General features: G+C 47.0%; 1 protein-coding gene across 1 annotated transcript in view; it reads left to right on the top strand.

Annotated features, from left to right (window-relative positions):
• The first annotated feature begins 20,816 nt into the window (after positions 1-20,816).
• The window catches only part of SMURF2 (SMAD specific E3 ubiquitin protein ligase 2), a 101,232-nt gene continuing 98,257 nt past the window's right edge, over positions 20,817-23,791 (top strand). Inside the window, exon 1 of the mRNA XM_055131921.1 lies at positions 20,817-21,377. Coding sequence (XP_054987896.1) covers positions 21,326-21,377 — 52 coding nt within the window. The 5' untranslated portion in view covers positions 20,817-21,325. The remainder of the gene's footprint in view (positions 21,378-23,791) is intronic.

Here is a 23,791-nt window from a genome sequence, read left to right as displayed (position 1 = left end):
TGATGGCTCTTCAGAGTCACTGGGGGCAGCTGGTATGATCCTCTGGGTTTCCTTTTCTGGTTCCTTTTATTTTTTTGCTCTGTGTTTTTGTTTGTTTGTTTAGTGCTTGTGGGGGGAGTAAGCTGTGCTCAGGGATTAATTCCTTGTGGTTCTCAGGGAACTATACTGAGTGCAGAGGATTCAAACCTGGGTCAGCAGACTGCGAGGCGAGTGCCTTACCCCCTGCACCTCTCTCAGGCCCTAGGCTGTCTAGGCTATTTTTTCCCAAGCATTCGAGTGGGACATGGTTTGAAGCCACTCAGTATTTTGATTCTTTGCCCTTTGCCCCTCCTTCCAATGCTTCCATGACACTCAAAACCAAAATGGGGGTCTGAGTGATTGTACAACGGATAGGGAGCTTGCCTTGCACACAGCTGACCCAGGTTTGGTCCCTGGCATCCCATATAGTCCTCTGAGCACTGCCAGGAGTGATTCCTGAGTGCAGAGCCAGGAGTAACCCCTGAGCACTACTGGGTATGACCCATAAAAACAAAAACAGACAAACAAAAACCAAAACAACTGTGTGTCCTGTGGGCTGACAGGTTTCAGGGAGAGGGAGACCATCACGACCCTCTTCGAGGTCTGCTCTGAACTCACGGAGGAGCAAGTCTTCAGGGTGACTCAGGATAAGTTCTTTGTCATCAAAAAATACAGGTTGTTTCTCCAGGGGCTGTTGTTGATTCACAGCTCTCTCAGCTTGAGTCGCCAACTCCTTGGACACATGTCACTCAAGGCACCCCTGCTAAGTTCCTTCCTTCCTTCCTTCCTTCCTTCCTTCCTTCCTTCCTTCCTTCCTTCCTTCCTTCCTTCCTTCCTTCCTTCCTTCCTTCCTTCCTTCCTTCCTTCCTTCCTTCCTTCCTTCCTTCCTTCCGTTTTTGGGCCACACTTCAGGGCCTACACTCAGGGATCACTGCTGACAGTGCTTAGGAGACTATGTGTGGCGTTCAAGATTGAACCAGGATTAGTTGATGCACGCAAGCCTTGTACTTTCTCTCGGGCCCAAAGTTCTAGATTTCTCAGTTGAGATTGGTAGATAGCTGTCTCTGTCTCAGAGAGGGTATTTTTTTGGGGGGCGGGGGACACCAGCAGTGTTTAGAGATCATTCCTGGCGGTGCTTGGGGGACCACATGCAGTGTCAGGGATTCAGGGATTGAAAATGGGTGAGCTGGGGCTGGAGCGATAGCACAGCGGGTAGGGCGTTTGCCTTGCACGTGGTCGACCCGGGTTCGATTCCCAGCATCCCATATGGTCCCCTGAGCACTGCCAGGAGTGATTCCTGAGTACATGAGCCATGAGCCAGGAGTAACCCCTGTGCATCGCCAGGTGTGACCCAAAAAGCAAAAAAAAAAAAAAAAAAAAAAAAAAAAAAGAAAAGAAAAGAAAAGAAAATGGGTGAGCTGTGGGTAAGGCAAATGCTTTACCTCCTGTACTGTCTCTCTGGTTCTGAGAGAGAAATTCAGAGGAAAGGGACGGTGTTGAGGACGGGATCCACCAGCTCATGGACCAAAGTTAAGGTGTCTGCAGTTCGTGCATCATATACATTTGTCTGTGCCAAGGAAGCCTGTAATTAATAGTGTTTTCTGAAGGAAGACATGAGAGCAGCTGGTAAAATTAGAGGGCGTTGGATTTTCAGTTTATTGAAATGGCCATTCCGTGGAAGCATTCCCTTCCCTTGCCCGCTCATCAACACAGTGTGAAATGATATACACTAATAATGTCATCTGCTAATAAAAATAATATGACTTTAATATGTGCTTTTTGTAAAAAAAAAAAGTCAAAGTTAGAGAGGAAAATGAAACTCCCTCATGATGCCATCATCTGGTGGCAAATGCTTGACATTTGGTGCATTTCTTTCATTCTTTGTTGTTGACTTTATTTATTTTTTCCTAGCAGCATTCAGTACTTACTCCTGACTGCACCAACGGATCATTCCTGGTGGGCACAGGGCACCATATGTAGTGCCAGGGATTGAACCCAGTTTGGCAGCATGCACCCTACCCACTCTATTACCACTCCAGCCCCAGTTTGCATATTTTTGGTTTTTATTTTTGGCTAAAGACAGTGCTCAGGACTTACTCTGACTCTGCACTTAGGGATCACTGGCAGCTTGAGGGATCATATAGGGTGCCAGGGATTGAACTCGGGTCAGCTGCGTGCAAGGCAAGCACCTTACCAGCTCAGGCCGCATGTTTGCATATTCCTACCAGGGATCAAACATAGGGCTTCCAACATGTAAGACAAGTGCTCTGCTATTATGCTACATCCCTGGCTCTAAAACCTAGCATTTTTACCTCTTTATGACATAAGAAGTATATTTCTTATTGGGAAAAGCAGAAAGTACAAATAAACATAAGAAGAGATAGAGGGGTTGGAGTGATAGTACAGTGGGTAGGGTGTTTGCCTTGCACCTGTCTGACCCGGATTTGATCTCCAGCATCCCATAAGGTTCCCCGAGCACTGTCAGGAGTAACTCCTGAGTGCAGGGGCAGGAGTAACCCCTGTGCATCGCCGAGTGTCACCCAAAAAGTAAAAAAAAGGGGCTGGAGAGATAGCACAGCGGGTAGGGCGTTTGCCTTGCACGCGGCCGACCCAGGTTCAAATCCCAGCATCCCATATGGTCCCCTGAGCACGGCCGGGGTAATTCCTGAGTGCAGAGCCAGGAGTAACCCCTGTGCATCGCCAGGTGTGACCCAAAAAGCAAAAAAAAAAAAAAAAAAGTAAAAAAAAAAACAGAAGAAGAAATAGAAATCTCCATTATCTATAAATAAACTCTACCATTTAAGTGTTTCCTTTAAGGTATTTGAATACATTTAGGTGTTTCTCTTAAGATATTTGAATCTGGGGCTAGAGAGATAGTATAGTGGGTAGGGCACTTGCCTTGCACGTGGTAGGGTGCTTGCCTTGCACGTAGCTGACCCAGGTGGTTTTTTTTTTTTTTTGCTTTTTTTGGTCACACCCAATCTGCTCAGGGGTTACTCCTGGCTTTGCACTCAGGCATTAGTCCTGGCGGTGCTTGGGGGACCTATGGGATGCTGAGAATTGAACCTGGGTCGGTTGCATACAAGGCAAACGCCCTACCCACTGTACTATCGCTCCAGCCCCCCTGACCCAGATTTAATTCCCAGTACCTCATATGATTTTGTGAGCCCACCACGAATGATCCATGAGCACAGAGAAATCCCTGAACACCACTGGGTATGACCAAAACAAAAACAAAACCAAAAAACAACCCAAAAGATATTTGAATCTGTAGGGGCTGTGAGTAGTTCAAAGGATTGGAGGAAGAGCCTGGTGCCCACAGAGCACTATGTTTGATCCATGGCACCTCATGGCCTCCCAATGCTGTGTTGTAATTTTTCTCACTTGTCAGCATGTTGGGAGCATTTTTATTTTCCATATCAAGAAATACACATGTAGAGCCAGAGTGATAGGACAACGGTTATGGCGTTTGCCTCGCAATGCAGCTGATCCAGATTTGGTCCAGGCAGGAGTGATCTCTGATATTGATGTGATGGGGTCGAGGATGGGAAAACTATACACATGGAATTTGATCATGACTGATTATAAAGCTGGGTGCTATGAATAACTTTGTAAATTACAGTCCCTCAATAAAAAATATTTTAAAAAAGAAAGAAATAACATGCACGGGGGCGGAGAGAAGGTACAGAGGGTATGGTGTGTGCCTTCACACGGAAGACCCAGGTTTGACCCCCATCCCCTGCTGCTTTTTCATGACCCTCCTCCCCACCCTCTCCCCCCCACTCCAGAGTGTCACCCACCCTCCCCACTCTGCTCTGTAGTCTCAGTTCACTGTTCTGGGGACAGTATCTCTGGGAGTGTTTCCACTGGGGTTAAATAGTGTTTTCCAGACAGAGGCCATATGACAGCACCCCCACCCTCACTATAAGGCCCCAGGATATTTCAAGTGGGCCACAGGTGATAATCACATAAACTGGGGGAGCTAAGACATGAGATGAGAGAGCCAACAGGTAAAAGGAGGCTGGGGGTGGGGGCACAGGAAGCAAGCAAGGTCAGAAGGGGAATATGGTTGGAAAAAGGCTGAGACCACTGGTCTAGTCCCTGGCTTTGTTTCCTTTTATTAATTTATTTTTAAAACTGGCATCATTTAATCTGGAGAGTGGGGTTCGGGTGCTCAGGGGCTATTCCTGACTCCATGGTCGGGAGTGACTACTGGCGGTGCTTGGGGGATCCTCGGCGGTGCCAGGGATCAGCCAGTGCAAGGCAAACACCTCCAGCCCTTACTCTTGATCTCTCCAGTCCCCGCTTTGTTTCTTTCTACTTCATCTCTGAGCAAGATTTGTGTTTTTGTGTTTTGTGTTTTTCCTTAGGATATTTGATACTTTTCACTCAGCACGACCTCCTCCAATTTCATCCAGCTCTGCCCATTGCAAGATTTCATTTTGTCTCACAGCTACTTTGTATCCTATTGTGTAGCTCTCCTGGTTTCCTGACCCACTCAATGTTGCTGAGCACTTCTTGATCTTTCTGGATTATGCTGCAATGAATTTAGGTGTCATAACATCCTTGACAATTGCAATTCCAAGATGGAACCCAGGAGGGGATCACCGGGTCATATGGGCGTTCTTTTCTTAAACTTTCTGAGGAGTCTCTTCATTATTTTCCATGAAGGCTGGATCAGACAACAGTTCCTCCAAGCATGAATGAAGGATCCTTTTTTCTGCCTCCTCGCCCACATTGCTTGTTTCCATTCTTTCATATATTGACCATCCTCACTGATGTGAGGCACTATCTTGTCGTTTTGGCTTGCATTTCCTTGATAGTCAATAATAATGGTTGTTTGGTGTTTGGTTTTTGGACCATATTTGGCAGTGCTCAGGGCTTACCTCTGGCTCTGCACTCAAGGGTTAGTCTTATGGTGTTTGGAGGAACAGAGGGGTGCCAGGGATCGAATCCAAATTAACATGAGCAAGGCCAGTGCTTTACCTACTGTCCGTCTTGCCAGCCCCATAGTCAATAATGATGAACCACTTTTTCTTATGCCTATTGGCCATCAGTATGTCTTTGTTTATTTGTTTGTTTGTTTGTTTGCTTTTGGGTCACACCCGGCGATACACAGGGGTTACTCCTGGCTTTGCACTCAGGAATCACTCCAGGTAGTGCTCAGGAGACCATATGGGATGCTGGGAATCGAACCCGGGTTGGCCGCGTGCAAGGCAAACTTACCCTACCCGCTGGGCTATTGCTCCAGCCCCCTATCATTATGTCTTGATGATGTATCTGTTCAGCTTCCTACTTTTTGATGTCCTTCCTTCCTTCCTTCCTTCCTTCCTTCCTTCCTTCCTTCCTTCCTTCCTTCCTTCCTTCCTTCCTTCCTCTCTTTCTCTTTCTTTCTTTCTTTCTTTTCTTTCTTTCTTTCTTTCTTTCTTTCTTTCTTTCTTTCTTTCTTCTTTCTTTCTTTCTTTCTTTCTTTTTCTTTCTCTCTCTCTCTCTCTCTTTCTTTCTTCTTTCTTTCTTTCTTTCTTTCTTCTTTCTTTCTTTCTTTCTTTCTTTCTTTCTTTCTTTCTTTCTTTCTTTTTTCTTCCTTTCTTTTTTCCTTCCTTCCTTCCTTCCTTCCTTCCTTCCTTCCTTCCTTCCTTCCTTCCTTCCTTCCTTCCTTCCTTCCTTTTCTTTCTTTTCTTCCTTCTTTCTTTCCTTCTTTCTTTGCTCCAGCCCCTGTTTTTATTTCCTTTGCCAGTAATGTCTTATTAAAGACTCCTCTGAGGCCAACAGCATGTTCTGCCTATGTTTCATTCAATTAGGTCATGTATTCTTAAGCTCTGTTAATTCACACTACTTGATATCATGTCTACTTCACTGTTCTGAAATTGTTTTTTTTTCCCAGAGTCAGAGTTCAAACCCAGGCTTCTCACATACAAGGCAACTGCTCTACTTCTGAGCTAAGTTTCATCTCTGGCTCTGAAATATTCTTCATATTTAACATTATTATAAACATGCATGTCACTATATTAGTATGGTATATCTACTTGGCAATTTTGGGGGACAGTTGGACTACACCTGGTGGTGCTGGAGCCACTCCCAGTTCTGTACTCAGGATCATGTGGTGCCAAGGATCAGACTTGGGCCTCCCACATACAATGCATATGCCCAGACTTCTGAGCTGTCTCCCCTGCCCCAGGAATGGCTCCTTCCTTCCTTCTTTCCTTCCTACCTTCTCTCCCTTCCTTCCTTCCCACTTTCCTTCCTTCCCTTCCTTTCTTTTTGTTCTTCTTACCTTCCTTTCCTTCCCTTTCTTTTTCTTTCTTTCTTTCCTTCTTTCCTTCTTTCTTTCTTTCTTTCTTTTTCTTTCTTTCTTTCTTTCTTTCTTTCTTTCTTTCTTTCTTTCTTTCTTTCTTTCTTTCTTTCTTTCTTTCTTTCTTTCTTTCTTTCTTTCTTCCTTCCTTCCTTCCTTCCTTCCTTCCTTCCTTCCTTTCTTTCTTTCTTTCTTTCTTTCTTTCTTTCTTTCTTTCTTTCTTTCTTTCTTTCTTTCTTTCTTTCTTTCTTTCTTTCTTTCTTTCTTTCTTTCTTTCTTTTCCTTTGTTTTTGACCCGCATCTGTGGTGCTAAGGTGCTACCCATGCCTTTTTGCTCAATAGTGATCCTTGGCAGTGCCCAGGGGACCATAAATCATTTCAGGGGTGCAAGGGATCAAACCAGGGTTGGTGTACAGCAAGCACCTGGCCTTCAGGACTATCGTTCAAGTCCCAGAAATGACTATTATCAGCAAGAAAATTGAATAATGTTGAACAGTGTTCTACAACAATGAACATTAGACAATATAGTAGATAGCTTTTACCTTTCACATATTCTCTAGGTTCATATTCATTTTAGAACATATTTTTATATAAATACCTTTTCTGTTGGTTTGTTTTTTTTTTGGAATGGGGAGGGGACACACCTGGTGATGCTCAGGGATCAGTCCTGGCTCTTCGCTCAGGGATCGCTCTTGGTGGATACTCAGCGGACCATATGGGGTGCTGGAGATCAAGCCCAGGTCAACCACATGCAAGTTAAGCATCCTACCCACTGTATTATCACTCCAGTCCCTTTTCTTTTCTTTCTTTCTTTTTTTTCTTTTTGGGTCACACTTGGCGATGCACAGGGGTTACTCCTGGCTCATGCACTCAGGATTACTCCTGGCGGTGCTCAGGGGACCATATGGGATGCTGGGAATCGAACCCGGGTCAGCTGCATGCAAGGCAGACGCCCTACCCGCTGTGCTATCGCTCCAGCCCCATTAGTCCCTTTTCTTGAGTCTGTAAAATAACTGAGCCAGTAGAACCTTTTCATTGTATGCTACTCTATCAGAGGTTGGGCCGACTTCAGTTTGTTCAATTCTCCCGTGTCCCTTGTACAAAAGCAAGAGAGGATTCCCCACCGGTTTTCACTGACTGAATCACTTTTCATGACTTTAGTTCTATGGTAAAACTATTTTAGAGGTTGTCTAGTGAACTTACTCTGTACGTTTTCACATTGTGAGGATTTACTCTGTAAGAATATTATTTCACCTGTATTTAGAGAAACTTGCTGGTTTTGGCAATCCTTTCTTTGTTATGAGAATTCACATGAGCCAAATTCCACTTTTCAGAAATGCTATAGGCCAAGTTCCATGGTGTGTAAGTTCATAGTTAAAAACTGTCAATTTCCGGGGGCCAGAGCCATAGTACAGCGGGCAGGGTGCCAGGGTGCTTGCCTTGCATGTGGCTGACCCGGCTTCAATCCCCAGAACCTCATATGGTCCCCTGAACCCTGCCAGGAGTCATTCCTGAGCACAGAGTTGGGAGTAAGCCTTGAGCACCACTGGATATGGCCCCAAACAAAACAAACAAATAAAAAGTGATGGTCAGGATCAGATCCCACACTCCATCTCTCATTCCCTCTGCTGTGTTCGCTCCAATCTCAGCTGGTGCCTTCCAGTGAGGACCAGACAACAGTGCCTATCATTTCCCATGTATACGGTAGGCAAGGGGTAAATATCTGTATTTGCATTTTAGTAAAACTTTGGTCCATCACTGTGATCGACTTACAGTGAATATGCACTCACGAGAGCAACCTTTTAACTCCGTCTGTATTTGTTTTTCGGTCTTGTTGAACTTCTACTCTCAGCTACAGGCTGTAAGAAACATGCACAAGAGAGCTGGAGAGATTGCACAGTGGTAGGGCGCTTGCTTTGTACAAGACCAACTGGGGTTTGTTCCCCAGAATTCCATATGGTCCCTTGAGCACCGCCAGGAGTGACTTCTGAGTGCAGAGCCAGGAGTAACCCTTGAGCATGACTGGGTGTGGCCCCCCAAAAAAGAAAAAAAAACATGTACAACGGTTAGTATATGCTTTTAATATCATTTAAAATGAATTCATATTTATTTAGAAATTGAGCTAGAGATCATTTCTCACACATATTTTTGTCTCTGCTTTTTCTTAAAAGTCATTTCTTTCCTCCACCAACATTCCTTCATGTCACTAAAACTGTTTGGATTGGATTCCAAAGGCAGTAAGCATCCATTGAAGGCTTTTAGTAAATGGTTGACATTGACCCATTGGCTTCCGAGCCATGTTGATCTCATCCTGGCCCATAGTCTCTGCATTACCCATGAAGACTCCATCATACAAGTATTTCCACATCTCCTCCCATTCCGCCCTTAGAGAATCGTGCTGTAGCTACTACAGTTCTCATTTTGAAGATGATTGGATGTGACTCTTCTTTTGAGCTCACTCCTGAGGCTCAGTTGTCCAGAGTAGTTGCAGGGGAGTGATGTGCCCTCTCCCTTTCCCCCGGGCCTGGGGCTACCTCATCCCCAAAAGATGTGTTGCTTCATGATATCAGTTTACAGCAAGCCATGCACAGATAACTTTTCAAACATTTCATTGTAATACTTCCATGCTTAAATCACCAAATTGGCTTTGGAAAATATGCAATCTCTCTAAATTGCATTCTTTTGAAAACTCAGAATTCACAATATAATAGCAGGCCAGCCTGTATGCTTAAGGCATTCGAAAATGCATGTGCACAGTTGGTCTACATCTTTTCCATTTTTTATAAAATACAGGATTGGGGTGTTCCCCCCCATGGGCTTTCATTCCTTGCATTTGCAAGATGTCATACGTATTTTCGCTTTCCCTTAAATAAATGCTTCATTTCACCCCTGCCAGGGTGCTTGCTTCCTTTTCCTTATTAAATAATTTCTTTCTTTCTTTCTTTCTTTCTTTCTTTCTTTCTTTCTTTCTTTCTTTCTTTCTTTCTTTCTTTCTTTCTTTCTTTCTTTCTTTCTTTCTTTCTTTCTTTCTTTCTTTTTCTTTTTGGGACACACCTGGCGATGTACAGGGGTTACTCCTGGCTTTGCGCTCAGGAATTACTCCTGGCGGTGCTCGGGGGACCATATGGGATATTGGGAATTGAACCTGGGTTGGCCCTGTGCAAGGCAAATGCCCTACCCGTTGTGCTATTGCTCCAACCCCATTAAATAATGCTTGCTTTCAAGATTTAAAAACAGTGACAGCGGGGCCAGAGTGATAGCACAGCGGGTAGGGTGTTTGCCTTGCACGCGGCCGACCTGGGTTTGATCCCCAGCATCCCATATGGTCCCCCAAGCACTGCCAGGAGTAATTCCTGAGTGCAAAGCCAGGAGTAACCCCTGAGCATCGCTGTGTGTGACCCCAAAAAGCAAAAAAAAAACAACAGTGACAACTGGGGCCAAAGTGATAGAGCAGTGGGTAGGGCATTTGCCTTGCATGTGGCAGACCTGGGTTTGATCCTATAATGGTCCTCCGAGCACCACTGGAGTAATTCCTGAGAGCAGAGCCAGGAATAACTCCTGAACATCACTGGGTGTGACATTCCCCCCCCCCCCCCGAAAAAAAAAAGACAAACAAAACAAATCGAAACAAAACAGTGACAGTACAGAATTATAAATGTAGCACACAATGCAAAGTGGGTATGCAATGTGCCTGTTTACAATATAATTGGTGTATATATTGGTTGTGGAGGGAACTAAGAGGTTATACTTGTTTTCTGAGGGGGTCCCATCACAAAGTATCACAAAGTATCACAACAGAAATTCTGACATTATTATTCTGAAGCTCAGAAGTTTAAAATCAAGGTGTTGGGCAAATTCATGCTCCTTCAGACACTCAGGTAGAAACCTTTCTTGCCTTCTTTTGGCTTCTGGGTGTGACCAACAATCCTTGACATTCCTCTTGCAGCCTCATTGCTTCAATCTCCATCTTCACTGTGAGTTTTCACAGGACATTTCTTCTTAAAAGGATACATACCTCAGTCACACTGAGTTAGGACTGACTCCAATGGCTACCTTGACTTGATTCCATCTGCCAAGACCTCATTTCCAAAGAGGGTCACATTTATTAGTGTAGGACCTGGGCAGAGTTTAGGGGGCTCACATCTGTCTTTTTCAGGGGCACATCGTCCAGTCTCCCTCAGAAGTCATCTAGTTCACTTCTCTGTGGACATGCAAACCTGCTGTCCAAGATTTGTCCATTCCTGGGGCTGGAGCGATAGCACAGCGGGTAGGGTGTTTGCCTTGCACGCAGCCGACCCGGGTTCGAATCCCAGCATCCCATATGGTCCCCTGAGCACCGCCAGGGGTGATTCCTGAGTGCATGAGCCAGGAGTGACCCCTGTGCATCACTGGGTGTGACCCAAAAAGAAAAAAAAAAGATTTGTCCATTCGTGGGCCGGAGAGAGAGCTCCGTGGAATGAGTGTGATGTGTACTTTGCATGCGGCAGAACCAGGTTCCAGCCCCAGGGTCACACTGGACCCCCATCCTCTGCTCAGAGTAACCCCTGAGCACAGAGTTAGGAGATTCCTTGGTTCCTGAGCACCACATTGTATGGTCTAGAATGCAAACTCAAACAAAACAGCCCATTCTAAGACTGAGCCAGTTTAAGTTAAAGTTAGGTAGGTGCAAAGAGAGCCAAGGCACTAGACATTTCCGCTCTCGGGAGGATGGTGTAGTTGCTGTTGAATAGAGGGCTAGAAGCTGCGCGGCTAGCGGAGTAACATTAGGTCTGAAGAGTGACACTGGCGTATTCTGCTCCTGGGCTCCTGGGCTCATTCTCCTCCGAGCCTGGAGGAGGTGGGTGGGAGAGTGTGACCCAAATTATAATTGTGTTATAATTCCACAGAAGTATAACACAAGTCTTTGGCATGCATGCTTTGCATGAGGGTCCTCCAAGTTGTAACCCCCAGCACTATGGGGTCCTCCAACTCCACCCAGAGTGAGCATTGAGTCAAGCAGGGGTAGCCTCAACACTCTAAATATAGGGGATAGGGGCCAGAGTGATAGTATAGCAGGTAGGGCGTTTGCCTTGCACACGGCCGACGCAGGTTCGGTCCCCGGCTTCTCATATGGTCCCTGAGCACCGCTAGGAGTGATTCCTGAGTGCAGAGCCAGGACTAACCCCTGAGCATCGCTGGTGTGACCCAAAAAGCAAAAACAAAACAAAACAAAACAAACAAGCAAACAAAACATAAATATGCCCATAACACTACCTCCTCCTCCCCAAAAGGAAAAAGATACAGTGAAATTAACTTCAGTACTCCAGTTCATTTAACCCAATATGTCCTGCATTTAACCCAAATTTTTTTAATTAAAAAATTATTGGGGGGGGCTGGAGCGATAGCACAGCGGGTAGGGCGTTTGCCTTGCACGCGGCCGGCCCGGGTTCGAATCCCAGCATACCATATGGTCCCCTGAGCACCGCCAGGGGTAATTCCTGAGTGTATGAGCCAGGAATGACCCCTGTGCATTGCCGGGTGTGACCCAAAAAGCAAAAAATAAATAAATAAATAAATAAAAAATTATTGGGGGGGCTGGAGAGATAGCACAGCGGGTAGGGCGTTTGCCTTGCACGCGGCCGACCCGGGTTCAAATCCCAGCATCCCATATGGTCCCCTGAGCACGGCCAGGGGTAATTCCTGAGTGCAGAGCCAGGAGTAACCCCTGTGCATCGCCGGGTGTGACCCAAAAAGCAAAAAAAAAAAAAAAAAAAAAAATTATTGGGGCGGGGGCTGGAGCAATAGTACAGCGGGTAGGGCATTTGCCTTGCACGTGGCCGACCCGGGTTAGAATCCCAGCACCCCATAGGGTCCCCTGAGCATTGCCAGGAGTAATTCCTGAGTATAGAACTAGAAGTAACCCCTGTGCATCGCCGGGTGTGACCCAAAAAGCAAAAAAAAAAATTATTGGGGGCTACACTCAGCAATTCTCAGGGTTAACTCCTGAGTCTGTACTCAGGGATCTCTCCTGGCAGTACTGGGGGGGACCATATGGGGTGCTGGGCATCAAACCTCATTGACTGTGCACAAGATAAGCACCCTACCCACGGTACTATCTCTCTGGCTCTTACCTATTATAGTTTAAATATATAAATTAAAAATGTTTTTTCCTTTAGAAATTAAATTTTTTTCCCCCTCCTCACCTTTTTTGTTGTTGTGGTGGCGGTGGTTGTGATGACTGGGACTCTCACACTGTTTTTGGTGGTGCTTGTGAGGGATTGTGTGTCAGGTTGCGTTGTACACTGAGGAATAGCTTGCTTTTTTTTCTCTTTTTTTGAGGGATAGGAGTTTGGGGCCACACCTGGCTATGCTCAGGACTTCCTCCCAGAGGTGCTCAGGGGATCATATTGGATGCTGTGCATCAAACCCAGGTTGGCCAGATGCAAGACAAGTGTCCTACCCGCCGTGCTATCGCTCTGGTCCCTAGCTTGCCTTCCTGTTGATGACATAGCTAAGTGCTAGAGACTTGTCTTGCATATGTGTGGCCCTGGGTACAAACCTCAGCACCACACACACACACACACACACACACACATACACACCACATCTTGCCTTCTTTCCTATTCTAAGTCTTTAAAATTCATTGGAGACTTTACGCTTGCCCCATGTCATGTTTCAAGAACATGACACATTTCAGGAACGTAATAGTTGCTTTAGTCTGTTCTAGATTCTAGAAGCATTGCCCAGGTTGGTAGGAATCGAGCTAGAGGATGGTTTTGCTTTTTTGTTTTTTTTTTTGCCCAGGGGTGGGTGTACCTGATGGTGCTCAGAGACTATTTCTGGCTCTGTGCTCAGGAGTAACTACTGGCAGTGCTCAGGGGACCATATGTATGTAGCATTGGGGATTGGAATCAAGGTCCCTGGCACTGCAGCCATGGACAGGCTAGCGCCTTGCTGCCTGTACTTTCTCTCTAGCCCCCGGGCTCCTGGATGGACTGCAGGGGAGATTCAGTTCTGGGAAGAGCAAAGGCAGGGGCAGGGCAGGCTCTTTGGGGGAAAGGGGGATGCTTACAAAAGAGCCAAAGAGAAAAACGTATCCCAAGGGGAGATAAAATGAGAGCGAAGATCAGGGGTCCCCACTAAGCTTGCTGAAGTGAGGGGGTGGATCCCAAACAGGGAGATCCTTAGACATGAAAAGGATGAGATCTGGGCCAGGGGTATGAGCAGGAAATCGCTCAGACAATCACTTCCTCTATCTCTTTAGGGTTCTGAAGCCTCTTTTCTCCACTGCTCTGTCTGCCTGTTTAGTCTTTTTTTCTTATGGACTTGTATCCTTTTTAATTTACTGACTAAGGTCTTAAAGTGGCTCCGTCAGTTGCTAACTGCATCTCGGCTAAACTCAACCCCCCAGTGCTATCTCCCAGGGTGCCCAGTGCATGTTTCTTTCTTTCTTTTTTTTTTTTTCCTTTTTGGGTCACACCTGACGATGCACAGGGGTTACTCCTGGCTCTGCACTCAGGAATCACTCCTGGTGGTGCTCAGGGGACCATATGGGATGCTGGGAATCGAACCCGGGTCGGCCGCATGCAAAGCAAACTCCCTACCCACTGTGCTATTGCTCCAGCCCTGCCCAGTGCATGTTTCAAGGAGAGAAGATGCGACTGGTCTCGTGGTCAGCCATCCAGCTTTGACTTAGTGAGGCTTCGCTCACCTAGTACAACCAAGGCTACTTGGCCACGCATGGGACTAGGCAGTGGTTCTCAAACCGCTCTCTCTGCAACCATTAAAATGCAAATTTACTTGTGGGAGAGATGATTCAGAGGATAAGATTCTTGCTTCCCACTCAGTGGATCCTGGTTTCACCCCAGCCCCTCCTCCCCCCCACAACATGGTTCTTACCTGAGCACAGCTGGGAGCCACCCCCAAGCAGAAACCTGGGAATAACCTACTCCCCACCCTTTCAAGGAAAAAGAAAAAGCAAAGTTACAGGCCTTATTCTAACCTATCTCTGGCGCAGGAGTGTAGGACTCTGTGTTAGAGCAATAGGTAAATGTAGTCTTCCTCATGCATAGGGACCCAGCATGCCATGTCAGGCTTAAGGCAGAAGGTGTAGAGACCAGAACTCAGGCTGTGGGAAGGACATGGGGCTGCCCAGAGTTGGAGAGACACAAGGGTGAGCTCCCCTCCATCTCTTGGGACCACAGATGCTAGGAGGGGCTCAAAGAAGGGGTCCCAGAGAGCAACTTGGAACATGACCTCATCCTAATTCCTAAGGATGCGAGAGTTTTTCCATGAACCTCAGTTCAAGAACCTGGGCCCCACAGAGGTAGAGAGCAAATGGGTGGAGCGGGGGAGGGGAACAGGTGTGACTATTGCTGGTATCCATATTGGAGTCAAGATTACCTGCTTTGCCCGCTACAAGCTGATTTGGTGGGAGCTAGAGTAAAATCACTGTATCGCTGTTATCCCATTTTTTGTCAATTTGCTCGAGGGGGTGCCAGTAACGTCTCCATTGGTCCCTGTTGCATGCTATTATAGCCCGAAGGCATCTTGGGGGCTCTTTCAGGATCAGGGGAATGAGGACCGTCATTGTTACTATTTTGGGCATATTGAGTATGCCACAGGTAACTTGTTAGGCTCTGCCGTGCTGGCGGGATACTCTTGGTAGCTTGCTGGGCTTTCCGAGAGGGATGGAGGCTTTTGGGGTGGCCTTTAATCGTCTTTACAGGTGTTCTGAATCTACCGAATGTAAGGTTTTGGTCGACTGGCATGTAATGATCTGCACACTGACAAACATGCACCTGCCTGCGTCTCTGGGCAGCACCTGGGACATCTGCGGCCTCACGTTGATCTCCCTGAGGTTGATGGAGTGCGCCCAGAGGTTGTTGAGCAGCTGGCAGAGCAGGACCCTATCATGGAGGGTCTGTGCCAGGTCGAACACCTGCACTGAGTCCCAGGTCACCCGGTGGTTGGCTGACAGCACCCCAGAGTGGATGAGCCACTGTGCGCACTGCTGCCATGGCTCTATGTCCTACGGCGCTGTGACCGCCGCGGTTTCTCCATGCCCCACCAACCCCATTCTGTCTGAATCTTGCAAAACAGCTGGCGATATCCATCAGGAATCACGAGTAGAGTTCCAGCAGGGATCACACGTAGAGTTCCATGCCTGGCATGCAGAGTGGCACGTTGTCTAAGGCGAGATGGTGAGCCGGGTTCGGGGGAGTGCGAGGGGTTCAGGCAGCATCCATAATAAAATATGAAATATAATAAAATCCATGTTTGAAATATTAGAGAAAGTCTCATTTTAAGCAGTGTTTTAACTACAGAGTGCCTGATGTTTGCTTTTTCCGTGGTACATAAACTGTATTAAATTAGAAAGTTAGGGTCTGGAGCAATAGCACTTGCCTTGCAAGTGGCCGACCCGAGTTCAATTCCCAGCACCCCATATGGTCCCCTGAGCACTGCCAGGGGTAATTCCTGAGTGCAGAGCCAGGAGTAACCCCTGTGCATCGCCGGGTGTGACCCAAAAAGCAAAAAAAAATTAGAAAGTTATACTAAAAAATAGCTTCACAGGAGTACCATTATTAACATAACCACACCTCAGACAGGCTTTTTATTACTGGAGACAACTCTTCTATGTGAAAAAGATATATTAATGGCTAGAGCGGAAGAAAAACACCAACTACAGACGGGAAACATTTTCTCATAGAGTCACATCAAATTTTAACCTTGGAAAACAAAAAGATGTTTTAAACAAAGGGTTTTAAATCTTCTTAAATTTGTGTATAGTTTTTCACCTCTGGTCTATGATCCCATCATAACAAGTGTGACTTTAATAGTATAATGCATGAATAGAAAAGATTAAATCTTGTTCAAAAATGATACAATGTTTTATTACAGCATTTTCACTAGATGGTTTTATTAAGTGGTATTTACAGAAAAACCTGATTTTATTGGTAGGAAATATGTGGAATTAGTACGCTTGAGACAGATTTTTGAAACAATGATTCGATAAAAGGTGTACTATTCTCCAGAGAGCAAATTAGAAATCACAAGGGAATAAAAAGGCTCTGAAAAGATTTTCTACAATTCCCATTCCCACTAAAGACATGCATAGGTATAATTCACACTGGAAGTGGTTTTCTATTTCAGGGAGAATGACAAGGGTGAAATTTAAGAATTATTATTCCTCCCCCTTTTCCTGAAAATATATCTGAAATGCCTGAATGTTGCCATAAAGAAGCAATACTATGTATCTAAAGCAGAAACTTAATCCAACTAATGTTTAATTCTCCTTAACAATGTAAATGATTTTGAAATCTTCTTCTTTTTACTTTACTGGCAGGTACTCCTGAAGTACTATTATTATTATAATTTTTTTTTTTTTGCCAGAATCCACTCTGCTTAAGGCTTACTCCTGGCTCTATGTTCTGGCAGTGCTTAGGGGACCATCTGGGGCTTGGGGGTCAGCTACATATAAGCAAGTGTCCCACCCGCTGTACTATGGCTCCAGCCCTGAAATATTACTCTTAAAAATGAGAAAAGAGCGGCTGGACAATAGCATAGCAGTAGGGCGTTTGCCTTGCAGGCGGCTGACCCGGCTTTGATTCCCAGCATCCCATATGGTCCCCTGAGCCAGGAGTAATTCCTGAGTGACTGCAAAACCAAGAATAACCCCTGAGCATTGCCAGGTGTGACCCACAAAAGCAAAAAAAAATGAGAAAAGAAAATAGGGTTTCATGCATACAATATCCCAACACCATATCTTCCACCAGAGTGTTGTTCCTCTTCCTCAATCTATTGGCACCCCCTCCCCCCGCCCCACCACACACCATGCCATGTTCAATTCTAGAGACCAGTTCTTAGGTTTTGTGCCTTGGCTCTAGTTGCTATATTCCCTTACTGTGTTTCTTCTGTGTATTGCACATCTTAGAGAGATCGAGATCAATCTGTATCCGTCTTCATCTTCTGACTAACTTCCCTCAGCATGGTATCCTCCAGATTTACCATAGCAAAAAAATTGCACGATTTTATCTTTTATTCCTTTTTTTTTCAGTTATTTGGGTTACACCCAGCTGTGCTCAGGACTTACCCCTGGTTCTGTGTTCATGGGTCACTCCTGGAGGTGGTTGGAGGCCCTGTGCGGTGCTGAGGATAGAACTTGGGTCGACTGCATGCAAAGAAAGTGCCTTATCCCCTTTATTATTTCTTCAGCCCCTCATCTTTTCATATAGCCAAGTAGGATTCCACTGAGCATATATACCATAGTTTCTTCATCCAATCATCTGTTCTTGGATCTTTGTGTTTGAAGTATAATGCCTATCTGAGTCTTTTAGTTTTGAAATTAAAATTTTTTTTTTTGCTTTTTGGGTCACACCCGGCAATGCACAGGGGTTACTCCTGGCTTTGCACTCAGGAATTACTCCTGGCGGTGCTCAGGGGAGCATATGGGGATGCTGGGAATTGAACCTGGGTCGGCCGCATGCAAGACAAATGCCCTACCCACTGTGCTATTGCTTCAGCCCCTGAAATTAAATTTTCTTTTGTGTTTTTGGACCATACCTGGTGGTGCTTATACTCAGGGATCACTCCTGGTTGGTGAGACGGGGAACCATATAGGGTGTCATGTGCAAGGCAAGTTTCTTACTTCTGAATTATCTGTCTGGTCCCTGAATCTTTTGTTTTAAACAATGGAATTTTTTGATTGATTGCTGTGTGTGTGTGTTTGTGTGTATGTGTGTGTGTGTGTGTTTTAACCCAGACTTCAGATGTGCAAGGCATGTATTCTATTTAGCTACATTCCTGAACTAACCAAAGGGACTTAAACTTACCCACAGGCAAGCCTAAACAGAGTCTTCCTCTGCATATTATGCGAGAATACATTTTTCTATTCTGTCACAAGACATATTTGAATCACTATATTTAACTTTAGGACAGGCAGTCTCTCCAGTTGCCCCATCACAGTTCTGAAATCCTAACTTGGGCTTTTGTACTACAGTTGTGGTGTGCAGAGGCTACTCCTGGATCTGCACTCAGGAATTACTCCTGTTTGTGCATATGGGATGCTGGGGACCAAATCCTGGTCAGCTGCATGCCAGGCAAGCACCTTATCTGCTGTACTATCTCTCTGTCCCCTGAAGTCCTAGGGGACATATTTAAACCGATGGATTAAAATTAATTACTAACTCTGAATTGGAATTAAAATCATCATAATTATCATCCCGTTGATCGTCGAATTTCTCGAGTGGTCTTAGTAACATCTCCATTTGTCCTAACCCTGAGATTTTAGAAGCCTCTCCTTACTCGTCCTTCTCAGCGATGCCGCATTAGAGGATCTTTCAGGGTCATTTTATATTTTATATATTTTAATATATATGAAATATATTAGTTTATTAAGCATTTAAATTGCACTAATATAGCAGCCTTAGCAAAACAAAATACCTAATACAAAATTACAAATGAAGTTATTCTGTTTGGGAACAAAGCGTGTAGGAATGTGTTAGTTTAGTACATTTTGGATAAGTTTTATTGCCATATACACCTACTGCCCTAAATTGTGACAGTAGCTCTTCTTCAAATTAATCGGTGTATCTTCATATTTTCTGTGGTACAAAGAAGCACTTCTATAAAGGATGTAGATTATTGATTTGTGCAGAGTATATTTAGTGTTTGCTAATTAAATTTCTAGCTCTTATCCCTGAATTTCTAATCTGACTTTTTTTTTTTTTTTTTTTTGCTTTTTGGGTCACACAGGGGTCACTCCTGGCTCATGCACTCAGGAATCAACCCTGGCGGTGCTCAGGGGACCTTATGGGATGCTGGGATTTGAACCCGGGTCGGCTGCATGCAAGGCAAAAGCCCTACCTGCTGTGCTATCACTCCAGCCCCTCTAATCTGACTTTTAACTTTAGAATGTTATATGGTTTTTGTTTGTTTTGGTTTTGTTTTACTTTTTCGGCCTCACCTGGCAACGCTCAGGGTTTACTCCTGGCTCTATACTCTGGGATCACTCCTGGCAGTGCTCTGGGTATCAGAGATCCAATCTGGGTTGGCCACATGCGAGGCAAGTGCCCTACCCACTATATTATTGCTCTGGCCCTAGAGTGTTATATAATTTTTACGGGGTGTGTGTGTGTGTGGGGGGGGGCTGGGGACTGAATTCAGAGCAGAACTTTATATAATTTTTGCATCACGTTAATTATAGGTCTGTATCTAGACTTATGAGATAGTCTTGGAGGTAATTTCATCTGGAGAATGAAGTGACATAACCGATGAATTAAAATTAATGACTAAGCCTGAATCGGAATAAAATATATGTTTTTTTAGCATTTAAATTGCACTAATATAGCAGCCTTCGTAAAACAAAACATATATAAACCCCATATGCTGTTATCCTTAATTTATATTGTGCTAGATACTTTACTTTTCTTTTTTTTGTCAAACCTGGTGATGTTCAGGCATTACTCCTGGCTTAGCACTCAGGGATCACTCCTGGTAGTGTGCAGGGACCACACAGGAATAGGAGAATCCAACCCAGGTGGGCTTCATGCATGGCAAACACCCTACTTGCTGTGCAATTGCTCCAGCCTCTGCGCTAGATAATTTTCATGCACAATATTTTATTCTGCTTTTGAACTTTGATACTCTCTCAAAGCTTATGCTTCTCCTAATTGTCATGTAAAATGAAAATTGACGAGGTTGATATAATACAATCATCTTTTGACTGTTCGATCACCCCAATTTTACTGTTAGATGAACTTGGCAAAGAACATGTTTCTACGTTATTTGTAAAGGATACCTTCCTAAGAGTGCAAGTACAGGGTCAAAGGGTAAGGTACATGCTTTTTATTTCATATTTCATTTTTCCTCCTGAGATAACGAAATACAGTACTATATAGAAAAAGCTTTTCCTATATTGCTCGCCAGGGTTCACCCTGTTAACGATCCTGTAAGGCTTGCTTTATTATCATCCTAGCTTGACCCTCCAGCTGGAAAAAGGCCAGTGCAGGTAGGTAACCTGATCTCATTCACCAGGTGAGTCCTAGATGGAGGTGGCAACTGTGATACCAGGAGCAAAACAACCCTGGGGATTTGCTAGAACCCTCCATCTGGGAGCAGTTCTCTGCCTTCGCTCCAGACGCGCTGAATTCCCAGGGCCCAGAGAACTCGTACACAGTGGGCGTCTCGCAGTCCGGCAGGCGCGTTCCCGTAAGAGGACGGGATAGGAAAGTCGTCTTGTGTCACAGACCCGCGTGTCCTCTCTTCACTCCTGTGACTGACCGCTCCTCAAGTTCTACGGAGGGCCCCCTGCGGCAATGTACGCTCTCCCCAGCCAGACAGCGCCCACGGCCAGCGTGGGGCTCCCGGGTCCGCCCGCGGGACTCCCTGCGCGCGCAGGCCCCGCCCCGCCCCGCCCCGCCGGCCCCGCCCCTCCAGACAGGGCCCCGCCCCGCCCCGCCGGCCCCGCCCCGCCCCGCCGGCCCCGCCTCCCGTCTCCTCCCCGCCCCCCGAGCAGACGAGTGGCGGCGGCGGCCTCAGGACCCGGTTCCCTCAGACAAGAGGGCGGGTGGAGGAGGAAGCGGCCGAGACCCGAGTCCGGCTCCGGCGCCGCCGAACACCGCCCGCCTCAGGCCGCGCCGTCCCGCCGCCTCTCGAGGCGCGCCGAGCGGACCGGGGAGGGGAAGGCGGAGGCGGCTGCGTGGAGGCGGCAGGGGCGCGGGCGGAGTCGGCGCGGCCGGCCGCGGCTGCCGCTTTGTTGTGCGGCCCGGCCGGGCCGAGGAAGGAGGAGGAGGAGGAGGGGGGAGCTCGGCGTCCCGCTCCCTCCGCGGCTCATGGCGACGACGCTCGGCACATCCGGGACTCTCCGGCCGTGGCGGCCGCGGCGCCGGCTGCTCGGGCCCCAGCCCCGGCCGCTGTGGTGGTGACTCCGCCGCGCCTCGCCGCCGCCGCCGCCGCCCCGCCCGCCCCGCGCCGGCCCCGGCCCCGGCCCCCGCCCGCGGCCCGCGCCCCGCCGCCCCGCGCCGCGCCGCCGGGGACATGTCTAACCCCGGAGGCCGGAGGAACGGGCCCGTCAAACTGCGCCTGACAGGTGAGGGGGCGGGCGGGGGGCGCCGGCGGCCTTGGGCAGGGCCAGGGTCGCGATCAATGGTGGGGGAGCTGCGGGGGGGGCTCCGGGACGTGGGAAGGCCTAGTTTCGGCAGAGGAGCCGCCAGTCCCTCGCCCTTGTTTGGAAATTCTTTCAAAAAAAAAAAAAGCCGGGGGCGGGCCGGGGGGGTGTATTTGTGTGTGTGTGTGCGTGTGTGTGTCTTTTGTTGAGGGGCGGGCGACCCGGCTGGGAATTCCGGGCGGATTGGAGGGCGAGGAGACTTGGCCGCCGAGCGCGGGCTGTGCCGGGCGCGCGGGGAGCCGCACCTGGGCGCCTGCCCAGGTGGGGTGGTCGGGGGTTGTTTGGGGGGGGCGCGGGCGGGCATGGCACGGGGCCGCGGGCCGCGCGCAGTCTCCACGGCGTAAAGATGGAGCGCGGGACCCAGGGCGTGTGTGTGTGCCCGCGGCTTCGCCCGCCCGCGCCCCGCCGCACACCTGAGACCCGGGCGGGGTGCGGGTGCGCGCGCGCGCGCGCGCGTGTGTGTGTATGTGTGTGTGTGTGCGTGCGCGTGTGCCTGCGGGGGGCTGTTGGTGGGGGCACCCGGGGTGACTTTCGCGGCGTGTCCGCCGGGTCCCGCGGCTCCGGCTCGTTGAACACTGGTGTTGTTGGAAGCGTGTGATCCTAGGGCAGCGTGTTCTGGGTTGTTCCCTTGTAGGCCGCAGCACTTGGGGCTCCCTTCTAGAGTCTGGACGCGGTTTGAAAACGCTTTTTCTTTTTCTGTTTTTTTTTTTTTTGAGGGGCGGGGTGGGGGGGAAATGAAATGGACTGGGCTTGGGGAGGGGACGCGACTGCTTTTGTGGCCCTGCAAACTTTTTAGCGAAGTTTTCTCCTTTCCCACTCTCTCTCCCCGCACCTCTACCCCTTCCCGTTTTCTAAAGGGTGTATAGAGGGAGCGGAGGGGTTGCTCGATCCAAGGTTCCCACCCCCAGCCCCCCACCCCCCAGCTCCGTGCGAAGTGTGAGGATTCCGGGTGCATGAAAATCCTTAACCTTACAGGTTCATTTGGCTACTAGTGACTTTTCTTTAGTTTTCTTACGGGGTCGTATTTTGACTCCCCATTTTAAGGAAGAAAAAATGTTGGGGACGTGAAACGTATAGTTGAAACTCAGTGTATGTAGTTAGATTCGCTCCACAATTCGTTATTTAATCGACGCGTTGGCATCTTGGATGTGAGGTGAGAAAGATGATTTTCCTTCGAGGCCCGGTGTGTGTGTGTGTGTGTGTGTGTGTGTGTGTGTGTGTGTGTGTGTACACGCATTCTTGTAAGAATAAACTAATTATATTTACCTACACCAGACTGAGATTTATATTGACTAATTTTATAATTGAATGCTGTGTCACATCCCAGTTCACGGCCTGAACAGGTTCAGTTCAAAACCCTGAATTTGAGAATTTAGCCTAGCTGCAATTAAAAAAAAAAAAAAGAACACTTTCATTGACAACTTTACTTTCCCGAGGGAGAATTGTAAAGAATCATTAACTGAGCAATTCTTAATTGAAAACCTGGATTGGGTGGTGCCTCTCTTCACTTCTGCCAGTTTCCTTGTTTTCTCGCGAATCAATGGAAACCTTTATAAGGGAGCTTCGTTGCTTTCGAGTTCAGCTGCTGTTGTTTCTATTTGGAGTCTATCAGTGTCAGTGATCCTAGAACTAGCCGGTGGTTCCAGGTGTGCAAAAAAAAAAAATCAGGAAAGTTCTTGGCTATTTACATCCTTCTCGGCTATATATACATAATGAGAAAATTAGTCTGAAAATAGAACTGAAGCAAGATAGTTTTTATTGAACGAAGTTTGCTTAGAAGAAGAACGTGTGGGGAGAGAAAGAGAGGAAGTATGTGTTGAAGAGAGAACACCGGCTTCTCCAGAATGGAAAAAGCATGCAAGCAAAGATAGGTTTTCAAGAGCAAACAGGATTTTGATTTTCCTGCAGATAATATGAGCTTGAGGTTTTTAGTGTGACTCTAGTAGATCTTTAAAGTACTTAGTTTCCTTACTGTATATGATACATTATAAAAATCATGAGTAGGGGCTGGAGTGATAGCATAGTGGGTAGGGTGTTTGCCTTGCACGCTGCCGACCTGGGTTCGATTCCCAGCATCCCAAAGGGTCCCCTGAGCACCGCCAGGAGTAATTCCTGAGTGCAGAGCCAGGAGTAACCCCTGTGTATCACCAGGTGTAACCCAAAAAGCAGGAAAAAAAATCATGAGTAAAGTTAGAAAAGATCACCATTTTTTGGAGGGGGGGGGCGAAATACTAGGCAGCATTTGCAATGATTTATAGTTTTAGATTTTTTTGAGGGAAGGAATTTTAAATATACTCTGCCACCTTAATTGTAAATAACATTTTAAAGCACTGTTA

This window comes from Sorex araneus, chromosome 3 (genome assembly GCF_027595985.1).
Source record: "Sorex araneus isolate mSorAra2 chromosome 3, mSorAra2.pri, whole genome shotgun sequence".
In the NCBI taxonomy this organism is placed as follows: domain Eukaryota; kingdom Metazoa; phylum Chordata; class Mammalia; order Eulipotyphla; family Soricidae; genus Sorex; species Sorex araneus.
Note: the sequence above shows the minus strand (reverse complement) of the source record. Positions and strands in the feature narration are given on the sequence as shown.